The 21546-nt window shown below is 35.0% G+C and overlaps 2 protein-coding genes across 2 annotated transcripts in view; both read left to right on the plus strand.

Moving 5' to 3' along the window:
• Nucleotides 1-14903, plus strand: part of LOC148940297 (MDS1 and EVI1 complex locus protein EVI1-A-like) — an 80003-nt gene extending 65100 nt beyond the window's left edge. Inside the window, exon 4 of the mRNA XM_089105871.1 lies at nt 8041-14903. Within this exon, the coding sequence (XP_088961997.1) occupies nt 8041-8395 (355 nt within the window). The 3' untranslated portion in view covers nt 8396-14903. The remainder of the gene's footprint in view (nt 1-8040) is intronic.
• A 5519-nt stretch (nt 14904-20422) lies between these two features.
• LOC148940298 (dynamin-like GTPase OPA1, mitochondrial) overlaps nt 20423-21546 on the plus strand; it is a 173823-nt gene continuing 172699 nt past the window's right edge. Inside the window, 1 exon segment of the mRNA XM_089106123.1 lies at nt 20423-20556. Coding sequence (XP_088962249.1) covers nt 20461-20556 — 96 coding nt within the window. The 5' untranslated portion in view covers nt 20423-20460.

Consider the following 21546-nt stretch of genomic DNA (forward strand, 5'->3'; position numbering starts at 1 on the left):
TTCTGAACATTACCTTTTCACTTTTACAGCCCAATAGACTGAACAGTATACAGTAAAAGAAGTTCTTGTAAATATGTGTGAAATTCAGAGTGCAGAACAATGGTTAAGAAATAAAAATGCTATTTCATTTAGAACTTAATACTGTATTCAAATATAGGCTAACATTCACTTAAAAATTTAGAAAATTATCTGTTTTTTAATTTTTGCCTGATTTCTTATAGTTTATCATTCATTCAATTCAAATGTAAATGCAAAGTTGCTGTCCAGAGGAAGCAGTTTATAAATCACTTATTCCTTCTTATAGCCTAGGCTGTTTCATGGTTCCATTGGGCAGCCCATCTGTAACCTTTTAATGTCAGTGGTTAATGAAAATACATGGATTGCTTCGTCTTCTCAGACTCTGCCAATTGTTCGTCACTTTTTTCAAAACGAAAAGGAGACCACTATTGAAGCAAGGCTTGTCTCATTTCTTGTTGAACGTGATATACCCTATTCGGTTACTGACAACTTGCTGAAGTTCGTGAAAAGTAAGCCTTGACCAAATTTGCTGAACCATTCTAGTCTGATTAGAATAAAAGCAGAACATTGCTCAACAGCCTCTGGAATTTCATCTTCATGAAAAGCTTCTTGTCAACCTAAAAACTCACCTTTTCTGAGTGGATATTGACTAGACCATAGATCAGTCTGTAGCCAAACAACACTGTTTGTGTCAGTTTCTGTAATGTCATAATGGATTTACTGGTAGATTTACTTGCTCTGTTAGAGTGTAATCATGGATCAGTGTCTGTTATTTTCAGTCTGTTGGTTGGAGGGACGGACTATGTTAAGAAGACGGGCGTTCCCATACAGAACTAGATTGGAGATTGCACTACCAATGGGAATAAAGCTCTTGGTCAAGAGGTTTGGTGAAGAAAAATAACCATGGGTTACAGTTGTGAAATTTAGTCGTCATTAGTATGCCCTGTTTGCAAGTCACAATTGTAAAAAACATAAATCTAAGAGTCTAGAAGATTTATGCAAAAAATTTGCAATCACTTTTAACACAGTACAAAATGACAAAATGCATATAGGAATAAATATATCTGAGTCTTCACTCAGGTGGAACAACACATATTCCTTGCTTTGGCTCCCATCTGTTGGCTTTCATTTGAAAACTCGACAAGGCGTATTGTCGAGTTGTGGGATACTCACACATGAACATCAAACCAATTCTAGATCGTTTTCGCTTCTCTGAAAAGATAAATGACTTCCTCTATTTTCTCACCCCTCTAGTTACGAGCTAACAATTCCTAGTCATCAGTAATTCTATTAGTACTATACCTCTGGTGTGAGTAATAAAGAAAAGATGGACCCAGAATGACAGTTCATATCGAGTGTAACTTTATCTGAAGGTCTGAATCTTGAACATTTGGACGACTCTGCCATAGTGGTGTGTTGGTGCCATATCCTTACGCTAAAATCCGCAACAGGAGCAGTAATGTTTCTAAACGTTTCAAAATTGATACGATACTTTTTTCATTACCAATATCAAATGTCATTGCCGAGCGCCTTTTTTGTTTTTTAGAGTAAGAAAACTGACATGCAAAATCATCTTAGTTCAATAAAACGTCAGCAAAATCATTTTAGTTCAATAAAACGTCAGCAAAATCATCTTAGTTCATTAAAACGTCAGCAGATTCATTTGCTAACTCTTTCCTTGACATTAAAATCGGAATGTGGTCTGAACCGTCAGCAAAAAGGTAGGTCAAGCCACGACAAGAAGGGGGCTAGAACTGAGACTTGTTAAACGTGTACTTCAAGTGAACGGTAAAGCAACCTCAACTGACAGCACTGCTGTGAATCAAAATGTTTTGTATAATGCGGCATGACCACGCCATGACATCTTAGCGAGCGTGACCACGCTGTCTGATTCCGAGTGACCTTTGTCTGTCTACGCGAATGATTCCTTTTAATGTTTTAGTATCTTTAATATGATAATTGTCATTAAAATCTAGTCGTAATCAAAGTAACGCTCTTTTGCTAGCCATTTCGTTTTCTATATTTCTATCTTTGTTTTTCAGACAATGCCACACCTCAGGGTAATTATACATTGTTTTTCCCATACAAGCTGCATGAGTTACTTTTGGCATAAAAAATGGCCTTTAGGTCACTTCTTTGCTTTGGGGAGAGGGAAGGAATAAAAATATGCTGACAAATCAAAAACCGAACCTTGCTGAGCAAGTAAATAATATGCTCTCTCGAAAAGTTGAAAATTGTAGAAAAGCATCACTATAAATTTGATGATTCTTTACATTAATTTTTGAAATATATTTTAAGAAGCAAGTTGTGTAAAAACTGCTTCTGTAGCGCAAAGCGTCTAAAGTAAAAAAGGAAAAAAAATAAGTATCTGGTTCGAGAATGTCGTTTTGCATATTTGCTGAGCCAGTAAAAACTTTTCAATCTAGAATTTTCGTCTTTTGGAGGGCGTCAAACTGTCTACTTTATTAGAAAAAAAAAATGTCGCCGAAAATGACGAAAACTGTCTACACTTCCAGTCGGAAGACTGGAAGTGTAGACTGGCACATTTGTCTTTTTTTTCGTTTTCGAGGCCGGTATATCAGAGGATACAAAAATAGAAAAATGGGCAAAAACGACTGTAGACACAGTATTTCTGGAGAAAGCGCTGAAAATGAAACAAATATTGATAAATAAATGTTTAATCTAAAAAAAAGAAAAGAGTAGATTATCCTGCCTCCAATTTTCTAGAGAAAGATTGGTGTGGACGAGCTATTAGTGATGAAGAACGGATGACAGTGCCATAAAGTGGGAAAAAGATATGAATTTATTATTGGAGACTATTTTCCCCTTTTTTATATGGGGTGGGTATCTTGGGGATGTCTCTTTTTATTTTTATTCTACCTATCTTGTTCAAAGCCCATGGCAAAATCTACCATTTAAAAAAATAATAAGAATAGTATTCATTTGCTAGAAAAGTAGCAAGGAATTAATTGCTTTTAAAAAGAAAGTTTTTTGTTGAAACTAGTGACGACGTGTTTTCATTACGGGTATCAAAATATACCATAAATTATACGGTGTTTCGGTAGAAAGGATACCTCTAAAACACCGCTTTTTCATCGACCTGCATCGCTTTTTGGTATCGGTCAAGTGGCAACGCTGCTAATTAGGTGGGAGATGGATATCAGCAAATCTTAGGGCTTACCAAAGTAAGTTAACCCTTTCAAAAATTGTTTATTATTTGGATTGCTTGTAAATTGTTTCTTCAGTTTTATTGTTTCCCGTAGTTGAATGTATATGATTTTATTGAACTAAATAGTAAAATTGCAATTTGCCTAATGTACAACAATTTTTGTACAAAACATTCAATTTATTATTTAGAATTAATTGCATTATGTTGCAAAATATTTTTCATAATAAAACGTCTGAAAAATAATAAAACACTAGGCTAAACTGGACTTCAAAATTCAAAAGAGATTAAAAGTTTTTTCAATGTGTTTGGATTTATGGGAAATAATTCCCACAGAAGGAGGAATTTCCAGAGTGATCGAGAAAGCGATTAGAAATTGAAGTATTTTTCAAATGAACATATGCTAAGGAAAATTTGTCAGGCTGAATCGTCTGCAAGAAACTTTACGGGGGGGGGGGGGTGGTTCAGCAAGGATGGAACTGTCCGGAGGGAATTTAAGAGCGGGTGTGGGAAGGAATTTCCACGAAGGAGTTTCTCGTAAGGAAAGGGGGGGGGGTCATGAAGGGTGAGCCAGATTTTCTAGCATTATTTGAAGAACGATTAGAAATTAAATTAAAAAGTAAGTTTTTTTATTGAAAGTAAGGAACAACATTAAAACTCAAAACTAACAAGAATTGTTCCGTATATGAAGCGGCTGCCTCACTCCTCAATACCTTGCTCTTTACTCTAAAGTTCAACTGCTTTTCCCAATTTTTTAAGAACGGCTGTGGAACACAAGGGCCGTTTAATTAGAAAAGGAAGCTTTTTTAAATTTGCTAAAACCTTTTGCTCGAAGAGCATTGTATCTAGGAGGGGGAAACCCCTTCATATAAGGAATCATTTCTGTTCGTTTTGAGTTTTAATCTTGCTCTTACTTTCAGTTAACTTTTTTTTATTATTATTGAAGCAAACTCAAACAGAACAGAAGAAGAACCGAATAAAACAATATATATTATATAGGCAATATTCGTTAATTTCATCAGTTTCAGCTACTGTCATTTTCAGACGGGATTGTCTCGTCACAGCTATTGCTGTTGTCTAGATAAAATTTAGAGCTGCTGTCTAACAATTTACATGGCTTCTACTGATATGTAGAAAAATGGTGTAGCATCCTGACAAAAGTTGAATTTTCTTTAACTAAAGAAATTGCTCAACAAAATAGCTAAAATGACCTAATTCGGAAATCTCTGTAATATGTCTCGTGTGAATATCTGTTTAAACCTGCAGTCAATTAGCAAAAATGTCATACAGCCAAATGGCCCATTTTGGGGAATGAAAAAAATAAAAATACCCCCCCCCCCTTCTAGATTTAAAAGATTCTTTTTTTGTGTCTTTATTAAGAAAAGAATTGAAGAAACCCTTGACACCCCTTAAACCTTCTGAATTGGCACCCCTGTACGCAACACCTTTTCAATTACTGCAGCTGGTTAACTTGGATGAATCCCTCCTTTCCCCCTGCTTTAGCCTACGGCAAATAACAACATCAAAGTTCTTGTTTTGTTATACAAGATGATTTTTTAAGATTTATGCATACACTTTAACTCTGGCTCAGGAACGTCAAGTTGAGGGTATTTGACCCCCCCCCCTTCTATATTTTTTTCCTTCATAGATATTATAAAATATTTTTTGAGGCTTTACTTTTAAAAATACTTTTTCTTTAGCATTGTTATTGAAAAAATCAAAAAACAACAAAATTGCCCCCCCCCCAAGATTTTAACATATATATTCCTGCCACATTTTTGTGAATTGACGCCACTGCACTGGCTGCATGAGTTTGTAACGAAGTATTATCCTTAAAAACTCTGTAACCAGTGCATAAGGTCAAAGACGACAGGTAAAAGTTAGTTCGAATTTTTAACTGAACTGGCATAATATCAGTTCAAAATGTATGTTAAAGGGCAAAGAAAATTTCATGGTTGTTACGCGCTCACGCCGCTGGTAGAAATTTTTCAATAGCAAGACCAAGATAGTTCTAGCTATTTTTTTTGTCACGAATATGAATAATTTTAGAAAAATTAATAAATCCATCAATATTTTGAAAAATGCTTAAAATGGCCAACAGTTAATTAATCTAAGAGTTTAGACAAATTTATACCACTTATTCTTGAATACATTATGGAATATATATATATATATATATATATATATATATATATATATATATATATATATATATATATATATATAAATTTTAATATCGAAATAGTGTTTTCGGTTGTGTCTTTATAGTGAAAATATTGATTTTTTTGTAATTTGACATGACCTGAAAAAAAAACATTAGGAGAACATGTTAACTGATTTTTGTTCAAAATCACCGCTTGTGATACTCCATTTAGCTTTGTGTAATTTAGAAGTTTAATGTCGCCTTACCTTAATATGTTGTCCCTGTTCCTGTTCGCATGTCATTTCTCGTAGTACTTAATTTTCCTTCGTCAAAAAAGATCACAGTTTTTATAATCTCATCCTACAGTCTCTCTAAGGATGCACTCGTCTTATCAGCAGTACTCGTCTATAGTGCATAAAATAGACGAACCGGCCTTTTGTTAGTTCCATGACTTTAGAGACGAATTGGGCATATATTTACAAAGGGAGCGGAGTATACGCTCTCTGCAAATTATGATAGCTACAAATATTCGTAAATTATGACGTAAGAATTGTTTTCAAACTGCCCAAATACTTTACTCACACCCCTCCCACCCATAATGTGCAAATATATAGCCCAAATTATATATTTACCATCTATTCTGTCAATTGTTTTCATCTTGTCTCGCGCTAAGCTGAAAAAAACTAATGATAAAACAATGACAAAAATAAATTATGTTTGATGATTTGAATAAGAATTTCCCAGAAGTTCAAGAAAATTTTGAATTTTGGGAGGAAAAGCTAAAGCCTTGAGGCCCCCCTCCCTGTGAAGGCTACGTCCTTTATCTCCATAACATTGATTAGAAACAAATTAAGCGATTTCTAGCGTGTAATATAAATAAACAGTTACATTATTTCTATTGCCACCTCTTCTCTCCCGAGTGTTCCCTTGGATTTTTGTCCAAAAGGTCGTCCACTTCCAAAAATCATTTATACCAGGTGGCGTTCCCCGCCAGTGGCGGTGGCACGTGCCATAAAATGTACCATACATGACAAGAAGAGGCGCGTAATAGTCGAAGCTTGTTAGAGGCAGTGGAACAATTAGTACTCCGATATGGTAACCAGGTAGCAAAGGCTGTGCGATCCCTCGCTTTGACAAATATTAAATAAAAAACAAGTCTTTTCAACTGAAAGTAAGAAGCAACATTAAAACTTAAAATTAATAGAAATTATTACGTATATGAAGGGGATTGCCTCCCACCTCGACATATCACTCTTTAAGCTAAAGTGTTTTAGTACTTTTCAAAAATCTTCTTATTGTTCTAATTAAACGACCCTTGTGTTTCAGGAGTCGTTCTTAAAGACTTGGGATTAAATTTAAATGTTAGCGTGAATAACGAGGTGTTGAGGAGGGGGCGCTCACCTTAATATGCGTAATAATGTCTGTTCTTTTTAGGTTTTAATCTTTGTTCTTACTTTCAGTTCAATTTGTATTTAATTTCTGATCGTTTTTTAAACAATACCAGGAAATCTGGTCCCACCTTCACGGAGAAATCTTCCTCCCGACGGAAATATCCTCTAGACAATTCAATTCCAGTGAAAATTGACCCCTGACAATTACCATTAACAACTCCACCGTGTAAAATTGTGACCTAAAAGAGAAAGCAAGACATAAAAAATTTTGTTTAGGAATTCCGGCAAATTCCCTCAGTGCATAATTTACCCTGACAAGTTCACCCCTGGAGACTTCCCTCCCCATGGAAAATTTCCCCGGGGAAAAACCCTCAGTAGAAACTTCGTCTCCCCCCCCCCCCACACGAAAATGTATACATATTTCACAATGACAAATATTATGCGTAAATAATGGGAAAAATTTTCTAACTTAAAGACCTGTCCCCTGGGGCTTTGGGGGTCAATTTATATCAAAAGGCATAGTTAATTGGTCATTCAATTATGATGGACAAAATGGCTATCTCAACATTTTGATCAGACCATTTTTGGGAAAAAAGGGCGGGAGGGGGCCTAGTTGTCCTCTAATCTTTTCTGTCACTTAAAAAGGGCACTAGAACTTTTATTTTCCGTTCGAATGAACCGTCTCACGAAATTATAAGACCACTGGGTTGACACGATCACCCCTGGAAAAAAAAACAACAAATAAACACGCATATGTGATCTTTTCTTCTGGCAAAAAAAATACAAAATCCCACATTTTTGCAGATGGAAGCTTGTAACCTCTACAGTAGGGTTTTCTGATACGCTGAATCTGATGATATGATTTTGGTAAATATTCTGTGATTTTATAAGATTCTTCCCCCTTTTTTTGAAAATAAGGCAAATTTTCTCAGGCTCGTAGCCTTTAATCAGAATAATGAAAATATTTAAAATCAGAATAATAAACCGATTTTTTTAAATATATCTATTAGTATCAAAATTCCGGTTTTTAGAGTTTCGGTTAGTATTGAGCCGGGTCGCTCCTTACTTACAGTTCGTTACTACGAACTCTTTAAAACCCAGATCTGTTTTTTTTTCTAAACCTGATTGGCAAAACCCTGTCCAAACTGGTTGTTACCTGAAATGTCATATTTTCCTTTAATATTACAGAAATTCCACATTGTGTATGCTTTTGTTTGGGGGGTATCTATAGCTAACAAACTATTGCAACCAGTGGTACAACCTTTGAATCAATCAGACTTAATTCCCCGTGAACCGACTTAACCCTCGACATTATATTTCAGATGCCCGCTTTGTGAGCGATGCTTCGGTCAACAAACTAACCTAGATCGGCACTTACGGAAGCATGAATCAGACGGCCCAACAATAATGGATGGGGATGCCAAACCACCAGAAAGACCATTTTTTGGCATACGATCTCCTTATGCATTCCCTTTGAACGACAGATCTTGTTGTGGTACCTCTAAAGTCAATTCTTCAGAGGAAGATGGAGAGGAAAGTGACGTTGAAGTTGATGCTAGTGATAATGAAAGTGAAGTAAATTTTAGTGTAGGAGTAATAAGTAAGATTAGTGACCAGTCGGATAAAGAACAAAACTCATCTGTTGGTATACCTGCCTTAGCAAAAGTACAAAGCTAATGCTTTTAAAACCGTTAGCGAAAGCCGTATCGTAGGATTTTAAAAGAGTAATGCGGGGCTCCCACGGCGTCCACAAAGTTAATAAACCGTTTTCCTCGCATAACTTTGTTGGTTTCATTGCAGTCGGAAAGAAGTTAAACTTTATTTAACTTTTTCAAGAAAGTCCGCAGAGTTCAACCAATAGCAGAAGACGTGTGGAAAATTTCAAATAAACAACATACAAATTAGTTTTTACAAATATAATCGTGTATAGTTGTTTAAGCTTAGTAAAAGAAACAAAAAATGTTTTCATTTACTATTAAAAGAAAAAAATGCTTAAAAATATGGTTTTCTCAGCCCCATGTCTGAGTTTTTCAGTTACTTTCTATGAAAAACTGCTATTAAGTCAACAAGATGTAATGCTTGTGTGAGTGAGACACACTTTATGGTTCGTACTTTCATGACAAACTTTATTAACTTTATTGACGCCGTGGGAGTCCCGCATAAGAGAAAGTATCTTAAGAATCTTACCAGGAAATAGGGGATAATGACAGTGTAAGGTACGCAAACGGGATTTTCTTGGGAGAATAAAAGAACAAATTTTGTTAGACAATTTGGGTAAGGAATGTTCAAAAGCTCGGAAAAATTTAGAATTTGAGGGGGGCAAGTGCCCCGAGGCACTAACCCCGTGAATGTCCCTGGTCAGTGTTGAGAAATTTGTGTCTTATTTTCGAAGACACTATGGAGCAAAAGCAGATATGTTTCTGTGGGTATGAAGATCGTCAAAGAAAACTTGTAACTTCAATTCATGGTCATCTGTCTTTCTCTCTTTCTTTCTGTATCTATTCTTTTCCCTCTACCACTCTTCAACCCCCCACCCCCGTTCATTTCCTTCAATCAATGTCTCGAGTAGGTATTGCTTTGTTTTTTTTTTAACAAAAATCCATCTGTTCTGAGGTTATATCACAGCATATAAATTATGGTATACAGTATATGAATTATATACAATATATAAGCTATATCTTTATACTGTGGGTTATAGCTTGGTGGGATTATAACGGATTATAACGAAGGACTAGAGTTAGGCTATAGCTATAGCTAGACATCTGTGTCATGAAAACAGTTAAAAGCACGAATGGATGAATGCGTTTCTGGTTGGGCGAAGATTATTTTACAGGCGAGGCTAGATTTAAAAGAACGAAAAGAAAAACAAAGAAAATATGCAAATGACATAGAAAATCAAATTTGGGGAAGGTACAATTTTACGCTAAAGTTGTGTCCACCTAACATAAGCCGATTACAAATGAAAAAAGTATTCTCCAATAATTTCGGTAAAGTTAGTTCCCCCCCCCCCGAAATTTTTTGACCGACTCGAAAATAAGTCGAAAATTAGTAAAACGTAGGTAAAAATCAGTAAAATTAGTCGGAAACTTAGTCAAAAATTAGTAAAACCCCCCCCAAAAAAGTAAAAAATTAGTAAACCCCCCCCTGAACAAAAATCCTGGATACGGCCCTGGAATGTATATCTTTTTTTCGTAAAACAGACATGTAAATCAAAACTTTTCCTTTTGGGTATTTTTTTATGTGAATCAACCATAATATCATATCGACCATGAAAACGTATCAGTAGCCATAAACGTATCAGTCATAATATTTTTTTTCAATAAATTCGGTAAAACATTTTGCGCTATTCGAATACTAAGATGAATATATATTTACTTTTTTCATAAAGTATTTAAAAAAAAACAATCAAAATATATTAAACTATTAAATTTTTAAAGTAATTAGAATGCAACCATTAAAGATGGATCTTGCTTTTTTGAGATCTTTAGATCTTATTTGAGATCTTTTAAATGAAAACGTCAGTGAATTTCGCTTTCGATCAGACATGACTGTAACAAGAGAATTCTGACCCATCATCAAATGAATTTTGCTTGAGTAGTCAGCTCTCATGTATTTGGTAAAAAAAAAATATGATCACGCACAAGGCCGTATCCAAGGGGGGAGGGGTTTACCCCCCCCCCTGAAATATTTGTCCGACTCGTAAAAACGTGAAAAAATGAATATAAATAAATTTTGACGCGTTCTTTTAAAGTTTTTTGTACCCCCCCCCCGCCCGCAGCGAAAAAAAAATCCTTTTGTAAACTACCCTCCCCTCTAAAAAAAAAAAAAAAAAACTGGATACGACCTTGATCATGTATGTGAATATTCTGTTCGTTTCTCCTTCGGATCAGAAATGAAAAAAAATCGTCCCTACGGTCTGCAAAATTATGTATAAAATAAGTCAAAGCTTCATTTTTATGCATTAATAAAAATGAAACATCAAAATTAGTTAGGTCCATTAAAATTAATTAAAGCCACTTAAATGAAGCTTGCTTTTTCTGGATATTTTAAAGGAAGACTTCGGTGAATTTCGCTTTTAATCAGACGCAATGGCCAGAATGTAGTGACACTGCTTAAGGCCAATTCACAATCCAGTTTCACCAAAAATGGTATTTAGCTAGCGCTAATTTGAGCCAATCACATTTTGTATAGGATTTTCTAATTGGCTGAAACAAAAATTATGACAAATTCTGATTAGTTCAAATTACCACTAGCTAATTTGTAACATTAGCAAAACCTATATTGTGAATGGGCCTTTAGACATTCTATCTTCGCAAAATTTACCGCCATTTTTCAAAAATTAACAATCCTCCCTTTTCAGAACAGAATTATTAATCCCATTAGCCACAGCAGGTGCTCAAATTAGATTTTTTTGCGTTAGCAAAAAATTCAAAGTTTCCAATCTTTTTTTTTATTTATAGTGACATTGCACTAAAATAAATAGTATCAAAAAAATTGAATTTGATGCAATATGCTGACTCATGCAGGCTTTATTTTTATTTTATTTTTATTTCCGCTTCAGTGATTATAAATTTTACTCTGGTGTCAGCTGTTTTCTTCTAATCTTTGTAGATCTCTCATAAAAAGAAAAAAAAAATAGTTGACAACATTTCGATAGTTGCTGACAATGTAGATGAATCATTCTGTTTGCTGAACCAGAAAATAATAATCAAAATAAGCAATGAGCGTGATTGATTTACTAATATAATCTTTTTAGTTAAGGCAAAATCTTCTGATAGACAGGTGACCAATTAAAAAACTAATTAACATAGAAACACTGCTTTAATTAATAGCGATAATGTGAGATATTCATCAGGCAAAAGAAATGAAGGTAGCAACAAGGGATAGTAGAATCAAAAACTAAAGCACAATGGACAGTTTTTCAGTTTTGTATGAAAAAACCTCAGTTTTAACCTCAGTTAAAATTCAGTTTTTTATGATAAAACCTCCATTTGCAGTTATGTAGTCTTTGGCATTACAGGGGTGTAGCTCCAGAATTTGTATTGGGGGGGGAGGTCAAGAGGGGTCCAAATCCAGATAGTCAGGGAACATAGGCTATATAATAATTTTTCTCCCAGTTATCGGTGGTCAACTGCCCCCCCCCTAACGAAGCCACTTGGTATGTGGGTGTCAAATAAAAAAATGTGGTTGAAAAGTCAACAGAAATAGGTTAAAGATATGTGACGAAAAACAGCTTAAGGCACATTAGCAATGGGATTCCACTAACACCGACATATGGCTAATTTGAACTAATCAGAATTTTTCATAGAATGATTCGGCCAATCAGGAAACTACAAAAAAACTCATTGGCTCTAATTAGCACTAGCTAAATCTTGGTAAAATACTAGTAAAATTTTATTGTAAATCAGTCTTTAAGAAAATATAATTTCAATTCGAAGTTGGATTTGTCAAATAAATTTGAAGTTGGACTTGTTCAAATAAAAAAAAAATATTGAAGAAACACCACAAATGAAAAATTTGCTTGACACTGACTGGCCTAAATGCAGAAATCTTGCTCCAGGGCTCAATTAGAGGTGGCTTAAATTCTACCAAATCGAGAAAGAAAATACTCTTAGGTAAATTCTATGAAGATTAGGAGTAAATATGCGAGTATGCGCAAATTATAGAGGTTTTTTAAGAGACGGACCTAAATAACGGCTACTAGATACGAGACTAGAGACACGTATAAATCATCTGGGAGTTTATACATTTATCCACACTAGCCAAAATTTTAGTTTAAAAAAATGGTTCAGTACAATTATAGTCCATGCCTTTCATAGACTTGAGCTCCATCCACGTTTCTCTACTTGCTTGAATTACATAGATTGTAGGTAAAATAAATGGTGTCCAAACGTTAGTATTAGTTTGTTTTTCGTTGTTATCAAATTTACCTGAATTCTTCCGTTGAAGTATTCTGGCCCGGTGTAAGAGGGGAAGAATTGTTAAAACAAGGGTTAGTGAATCATGTAGTGATTAGTTTTTTTTTGTCCAGATGTTTGAAGCTATCTTTGGTGACATAGGTTGCAACAAGTTGCAACGTTACATCCTAATCCAGTGGGCAGTATTGTCTGTGAAAAGTATTTAGACTAAGAACGCTCATTTGGAGAAAGGGGAAGTTGAAGCAGCCTAAAATAGCTTAGTTCTTCTTTTAACGCTTAGTCCTACTTCTCTTCCCCTAATTCTACTCCTCTCTTGTTAATATTTTCGATTCTTTCGGTGCCCAGAAGTAATTTGCCCGAAAATTTAGCCAAATTTAATTTAGCTAAGAAATTGGCCCAAATTTAACTACAAAATGTTTAATAAGACCTGGAAACTATAAGGTTATAGCCAGCATAGGCATCGAGTTTGTGGAGCAAATGAACCACCCCCCTTCCAAGAAAGCCAGGGAGCGCTCACCACTGAAAATGTAGAGTGATTAATTAGATTATGAGATATAGTTCTTTGCAGCAATTCACAGTGGCGGATCCAGAGGGGTGCCCCCCCCCTAGTTTAGTCTAAAGTAGTGTAATTTACTTAATTGATTCAAGTTTGCGTTAATTAATCTTGCTCCTAACGCAAGTTCATCGGATCAACGTATTTTGCGCCGCCCTAATTTTTTTCGGATCAACCTATTTTGCGCCCCCCTAAAAAAATCCTGTATCTGGCCCTGGCAATTCAACCCCCCACCCCCCGGTAGAAATCAAAACTCTACAGCTATGTAGCCAGGATTATATGTAGTTTAATTCTATTCAAACTTATGTGGAAATTCCCAATCATAGAGAAAGTTGTTTTTAAATACTAACACAAACAAAACCCTCCCCCTAAACCGTCCCCCTGGCTTTACAATTGGAGGTGGGGAGGACTCTATGCTATGCTCTTAAGTTCTCTTTCTGCTAAAGTAGTTTTTTCCAGCTTTTCTGTTACATTTTGGAAATTAAGAAAAGCCATTAGCCCCCCAAGGCCGTACCCAGAGGGAAGATTAGGGAGGTTTGAACCCCTCCCGAAATGTTTTTTTGACTCGTAAAAACTTAACAAAAATGGATATAAACTAATTTTGTATGTGTTTTTTGAGGTTTTTGTGTTACCCTCCCCCCCCCCCCGAAAAAATCTTTGATTAAAACCCCCTCCGAAAAAACATCCTGGGTACGGCCTTTCCCCTCCCCCCTAATGATGTTCTTAATGAAGAGAAGTTAATACTTGAAAAGTGATTTCGATCGTGGAATAAAACAGAACTGATAGTCATACTGTAGATACGGTTTGTTATGCGGATGTCGATGTTGTGTAAGTTTAGTGTGAATTGTAGTGTTCCAGCAAAGAGAAGAAGAGAGTTTACCTTTAAAAACAATTGTGACTCTAAGTTTTCCGTGGTTTTTACTGACTGAAAACTTCATCATAAGAATCAATCTGATTTGCGGTAATTTTGCTGTTTCGAAATTTTATAGTCTCAAAATTTGGAATAAGTAAAACAGGAGGGATAACAAAATTTAAAAAAGGCAAAAATAAGGGAATTACATGAGAAAAATGTGAGCAAAACCATTGAATTTTTTTAAGAATATGGGTCAACCATAGATATGAGGCTGCAATTTGCTAATATCTAGGAGAAGGGGCAAATTTGTTGTTTCTTTCAATGAAAACATCCCCAAAAAAGTATTTTTCAAAATGTAGGGTAGTATTAGTAGTTTTATTTTTACTATATCAAAATTTGGCATAGCAAGTACAGGGGAATACAGCAACGAGTAAGAAAAATGACAGAGTTGTTTGACCCCCTTTCTGACAATTGATTAAGAAATGATGGGATCGGCCCAAAAAATGCGACGTCCCAAAAATAAACCAACAGAATTGAAGAATATTTTTTAACGAGGAAGTATAGGAAGTTAATCTCGCTTTTTCTCTTTGTTTCAAATTAGTTTTTGTGAATGTTCAACTGTTTTTTAGTTTATTCGTTTTATTTGGAGATCTCTATTTTACAATATAAATGTGCTCCGTTTTAAATAGTTTAGATTAACTGTCACGATGTGAGACTCACAATTTGGTTGTGATTGAGTTACCATGAAAACAATTTTGTTCACAAGTTTGTAAGTCGGGATTTTGTGCAATATATATTTAGAGGTTATTTACTTAGATATGGTTTATCGTATCCATTTTTATTTTGTGGCGGAAAATATAAAAGTTCATGCACATTCTCTGGCCCATCTACTTTCATTTAGGATACATCCTCTCGTTTGAGGCATAATTAAGCAATGGGTAAAGAAATGATAGAATCCGTCCAATTTGTTTAAGCATCGTTCACACTAGTACCATATCAAATTAGGAATTATCTTCGTGACTAATCAGGGATGCTTATAAAAGAGGGAGACCAATAAAATATTTGTAGGTGCTGAAACATGTTGCCTAAGCCAGGGACGTATCCAGTATTTTTTCGAGGGATGGGGGGTGTTACTAAAAAAAGCATCAAAGATTGGTTTATATTCATTTTTGTTACGTTTTTACGAACCGGACAAACATTTTGGGGGCTTCAAACTCCCTAAACCCCCTGGATATGGCCTTGGCATAAGCATTCTAGCCTAGTATATAAAATTTTGTGTCAAAACATTCTAAAATTTGCATGTTTCTCATGTCTGAAAGTGGCCTTTCGATGATTCTTAAGACAAATCGGTTTCCAGTAATCAATTCCAAATCCTACCCCCTTTGTGATTTTTTAAGAGGGTAAATCCGGACCCCCGAAGTCAGGTAAGCCAAGGCAAACTTAATCCAAAGCCCCCGCCCCTTGAGCGTTTCTTCTCAAGACAATCATAATATTATTGAAGAGGGTGTGTTTGAACTGTGTGTGTGTTGTTTACAAATCAGTTTATACAAAAAGGAAAAAACGCAAGCAAAAGAGTAACAAAAATGTATTTTTAACAGATATTAGAAATAATCAATAAATATTGCAAATAAATATATATTACAAATCAGATATAATATTAATAATGAGTTTTTGATCCTAAGTCTTTTATGGCAAGACTCCCTTGCGGGATATTGAAGTCACGTAATGACGTGGTTATTACGAAAGGATTTGGTCTTGGATTGGAGGCTGTGACATATTTTTTTCAAAATCCAGGGGGGGGGGCAAAGTTGGAGCCAATTTTCCCAAATCAAGTGATAGTGAAAACTGAAAAATGAGTCATATAGTACCATAACAGTAAAGACATACTAAAAGAAAATGATATACTAAAAAAAAAATACTAAAAGACATTCTAAAAAAAAGTTTCTCTGGATGCTTGAATTTTTATGCTTAATTGATTTTTATAATATATAATTAAACGTAAACTTAAAGTGACTAAAATTCTAGAAGCAGAACCAAGTCAAATTTGCTAAGTTGTGAATTACGAACTAATATTAGAATATTGGAAGTGACGATGATGACAGCGATCAAGTGGGGCATTGTAACGTGAGCCCCTCATAAAATTGAGACCGATGAATGTCCGATGAATTAGACCGATGAATGTTAACCGATGAATTGGAAGGAAATGTCCTAATGACCGCTTAAGGTACTTGTTTGAAAGACCATATCTCAAGCGACAAGCTCTTGGGATAATACAAGTCAATCAGACTTTCTAGGGCTACAATGAACAAAATGCTAAGATGACTAGGTCATGCGTTACGAATGAAGGATAATAGATCACCAAAAATTGGGCTTTTTACTATGGACCAAATTGTGCTTTATCTTGTACCAAACATAAAGCAGGACATTCTCGAATGGGACAGAAAGAGGTCATAGGAAAAGATTTAAAGTGAGTTGGGACTTCGTTGGAGGGAGTAATAAGTTGCGTTTAAACCGAATTGCAGAATAAGCTTGCATAGATGAGTTGGTCTAAGGCAGCCTGAAGTTAAATTGAGTTATTAGTAGTGGCAGTAAATTATAAGTCAGGTCATAAGTTAAGAAAACTTATCTTATAGTATAAAAAACGAAGAAAACTTACAAAGTCATTTTATGCTAAACATAACAGCATAAGGTTTTCCTAAAGTTTATATCTTAGTTGACCTACAGGCAGACCCCCCATTTTTAAATTGAGAAGGAAAAATTTATGAAAATATACAAAGTGGAAGATAAAGGCGTCAAATAGAGCTAGATATAGTAGGAGAGAAAATAAAAGACCACTTCCCTGGTGGCTACCAGTTGCGGCAGATAATCCATGACTATAGTTTTATTAAGATTCAACTCTTCTTATATCCTTAAAGTAAAAAAAAATGTGTTGATGAGTTGCAGACGCCATACAGTTCATTTTGTACAAACCAGGGCCGTTTAAAGGGGGGAGGAGGGACCAGAAGAATTTTCCCACCATGACTGGGGGAGCTGGGTCGGGCTTTTGAGGCTTTTTAATCCATGTCCTAGCCAGTAGGGGCGTAATTAACTTTTCCCCGGGCGCCATCAACCCTATAGGAACCGCCCTGTACAAGCCTAATCAAACAGTTCGTGGTAACAAACTGTACATAAGGAGCGACCCAGCTCAATGGTAACTGAAACTCTAAAAACGGAATTTTGATAACAATAGATACATAAAAAGAATCAGATTTTTAATTCTGATTTCAAATATATAAGTTTTATCAATTTTAGTTTTACCCATCAAAAGTTACGCGCCTTAGAAAATTCGCCTGATTTTCGAAAAAAGGGGAAACACCCCCGAAAAGCTATAGAACCTTAATAAAAATCACACCATCGGATTCAGCGTATCACAGAATCCTACTGTAGAGGTTTCAAGCTCCTATCTGTAAAAATGTGGAATTTTGCATTTTTTGCCAGAAGAAAGATCACGGATGCGTGTTTATTTGTTGTTTGTTTTGTTTTTGTTTTGTTTTTTTCCAGGGGTGATTGTATCAACCCAGGGGTCCTAGAATATCGTGAGAGGGCTCATTCGAACGGAAATTAAAAGTTCTAGTGCCCTTTTTAAGTGACCAAAAAATCGAGGGCAACTAGGCCCCCCCCCACGCTCATTTTTTCCCAAAGTCACCGGATCAAAATTTTGAGATAGCCATTTTGTTCAACATGATCGAAAATATAATAAATACGTCTTTTAGGATGACTTAATCCACCAAAGTACCCAGGGGGAGGGCTAAAAGTTGTGAACTTTACCCAATGTTTACATATTGGCTATTGGGAAGTATAAAACGTTTTCAGGGGGGATTTTTTCTAGTAGTGGGGGGATTCGGGGGTTATGTGGGAGGATCTTTCCATAGAGGAAGTTTTCATGGGGGAAGGGACATTGCTGTGAAGGGGGCGCCAAATTTCCCAGTATTATTTAAAATAAACCATCATAAATAAAATAAAAGAAACAAGTTTTTCAACTGAAAGTTAGAAGCAACATCAAAACCTAAAACGAACAAAAATTATTACGTATATGATTTTGTTCGTCCCCAAGCCAATACCTCGCTCTTTAAGCCAAAAATTTTTTAGCACTTTTTTAAGAGCTATTTATTCTAATTAACAGCCTTTGTGATTAACAGGTCATTTTTAAAGAATTGGAACAAAATTCAAACTTTAGCGTAAAGAGAGAGGTATTGACTAGGAGGCAAACCCCCTAATATACGTATTAAAAATGTATGAATATAGAAGTTCGTTACGTAAGTTACGTTTATTTATTACTAATAAAAACGTAAAAACTTTCGAGGAAGCCATTTAACCAAATAAAAGTAAAATTAAAATGCACATTTTGTTTTAACTATTCATGTACGTTGAGCCAAAATTAAAACCTGCGTTAATTCAAAAACGTTCAAAAATTAAATACAAAAAGAAGAATTTTTTTTAACTGAAAGTAAGGAGCAACATTAAAACTTAAAACGAACAGAAATTATTCCGTATACGAAAGGGGCTGTTCCCTCCTCAACGTCTCGCTCTTTACGCTAAAGTTGGACTCTTTCTCACAACGCTATTTTTTAAAACAATAAAAAAACTTTAGTGTAAAGAGCGAGGAGTTGAGGAGGGGACAGGCCTATTCATATACAGAATAATTTCTGTTTGTTTTAAGTTTTAATGTTGCTCCTTACTTTCAGTTAAAAACAAACTTGCTTTTTTTATTTAATTACTATAAGAGACACCTGAACTGGAAGTTCGATCTCTTGAACATACTTTACATTTGCCTTATAATTAAGCCCAGCGAACCATTTCTTTTTCTTCTTTTTAAGTTTTTCGGAAGAACTCATAGATATTTTGAAGATATATTTTATATGAAACTGTATTTCGTGAAAAGTCGTACGATATGAAGACTTTTAATATAGAAATAAAACAAGGGTTGTTGATTTTTGAATGCAGGCACTGGCGTAGTCAGAATTTTATTTCGAATTGACCAAATTCTTTTCTCAGATGAATCAAAGTTTGGGGAGAATTAAAGCTCTCATAGAGATATGGAACTAGATGTAATTCAGAGTTTAACAATCATCATAAAATGGTTACAAATAGGCTGAATAGGCCATCATGCTGGTTTACGTAAGGTCCGCAAAAGTTCAAACTTGTCTCTGATTTTGGATTATTTGCGTAACTACTAGTGTGTATTATTTACGTTCAAAAGCCTATGGGATAATATTTCTGAAATCGTTATATTGGCTTATGGATTTTGCATTTTTAAGCTTTCCAAAAGGTGGCTGAATAGAGATTTTTTTTGTTGGAGCAGAAGGAATAGATGGAGCCAATAAATATAGTCAAGTTTTCCGAATGCCATTCCTTAGTATCGTCATCTGCCTGTCTGTTTTATCCCAGACGTAAATGCTAGATGGTATAATATTGATGTGCCCGCGCTACGTTTTGGCTATGGAAAATCGGTAATTTTTTTCTCCTAGAGAAAATATTTCGTATCTATGAAAGTGTAGCGGATAGATAAGTTTTGACTTCACTATTGGACACACAGTGCAAAGATAAAAAGGGGAATATCCTTTCATTCCAAATGTATTTGAGTGTGGATAATAGGTTTTTGTAGAAAAAAAAGCCTAAACTGATGCAGAAGGGTTTAATAAACGTTTCCAAATTCAGCTGCACTGCAAAAATATACCATCATGAGCGTTAGTGGGGCGTCAGGAGGGTCAATTGGAAGGGGACAGGAGACATTCCCCCCTAAATTTTGGGGAAATTATCTTTTTTACGGAAATCTCATTGAAAATACCCTTTTTTAGTATTCTAATGAGATTTTATCCATTGAAAAAATGATAGAACAATAAAATTGTCCTCCCTTAGATTTTGAAAAATGCATTTTGTTCCCAGTACAATCCCCAGGATGTAAGCCACTGGTTAGGGGCCAGGGCTGTCCTCGCCGGAGAATGAGAAAACTATAAATAATATGTAAAAAGGAAACCAAGAAATATTACTGGTGAAATCTTGGTAAAAATAAGGCATTTGGTAGTGCTTGCACCCTCCCCAGGGAAATGTATCCTGGCACCGCCTATGCTTCCTCTATAGGCTTTCTTAAAGCAATCATTTGATTCCCAGTTTTGCTTCTCATATTCATGTATAGTTTAAAAATTTATTCACCAGATTAATAATCAAGTATGCAAAAACAATATCTGGCCTAATAATCCAATATGCAAAAAATAATATTGGGCCTGTATATTTAGCTAAATTGATCAATCCCAAAACGGTATCTTGACAAACAAGACTTTGCGGCTCCGTAAACGGATCTTTAAGATTGATTTTTACGGCAGAAAATTTAAAATGTACAGCGTGTGTCTTTTTGCTTGAGAAAACTTCATTGACTGAAATGGCTATGCTAATTGGACGAGTTCTCAAAGGAGTCCTAAAAATTAGATATTTAATCATTGGAGGTGCAGTTGGAGGTAGTGCAGCTGTGAAAAAAGTAAGTTTTTGGCCACCATTTGGACAAAAGATTAAGTTAAAGCCTGGCAAAGTTGGTTTTGCTGGTGTCATGGATGCACATTATTTGTTTAATTTAAAAAAGGGTAGAATTCTAATTTAGCTTCTTTTATCTATCTTGGAAAGGGTTTAGGTTAGGAAAATGAAACTTTTGGGGATGGGTCTACAGGCTAAAGTGTGTCAAGTACCTACCTCCACTCCTTCTTCTTCTGGAGGGTTCTGGGTCAATATTTACCAAATCATATTATTGAGAAACAACTAAAGTGAATATACCATTCGATGCCTTTTTCTATGCTAATTAAAAATATAATAATCATTTCTATCAGCCCCCCCCCTAACCTAACCTAAGGTTAGGGGGGGGGGGGGGGTCTGAAATTCATTTCTGATAGAAATGATTTATATTTGTATTCAGCATAAAAAAAGGCATTGAATGGTGTATTCACTTTATTCCTACCTCAATAATATGATTTGGTAAATATTGACCAGGTTCTGACCTTTGGTGACCTTTAAAAATCTATATATTTAAAAGTGAAACTTTGCAAAATATATCTTCTGCTTAACTGAAGTAGCCTACAACAAAATTGGGTAATTTTGTTTTTACCCAATAAAATTGGGTAAAAAACAATTCAGGGTAGTCTATATATTTGCACATTAGGGAGGTTGAGGGTAAATTTTATTTCTGATATAAATGAGAGGTAAGTTTAAACTTTACCCACTCCCTCCCCCCTAATGTGCAAATATATACTCTGAATTGTTATATATAGGGGTGGGGGTAAAATTCATTTCTGACAAAATGATTATTATCTTTGGAAAGAGCATAAAAAAAGGCATCAAGTGGTATGTTTACTTTATTTGTAAGTCAATAATATGAACTGCAAAAAATCTACCCAAAATTGTTTTCACACCTTTGCTCAATCCCAATTTGTAAGGTTTTATAGATATACAAATACATTTCCTAAATTAAAAAAAAAAA

Source organism: Artemia sp. Qi Xiang Cuo, chromosome 20 (assembly GCF_049724085.1).
Source record: "Artemia sp. Qi Xiang Cuo chromosome 20, ASM4972408v1, whole genome shotgun sequence".
Taxonomy (NCBI): domain Eukaryota; kingdom Metazoa; phylum Arthropoda; class Branchiopoda; order Anostraca; family Artemiidae; genus Artemia; species Artemia sp. Qi Xiang Cuo.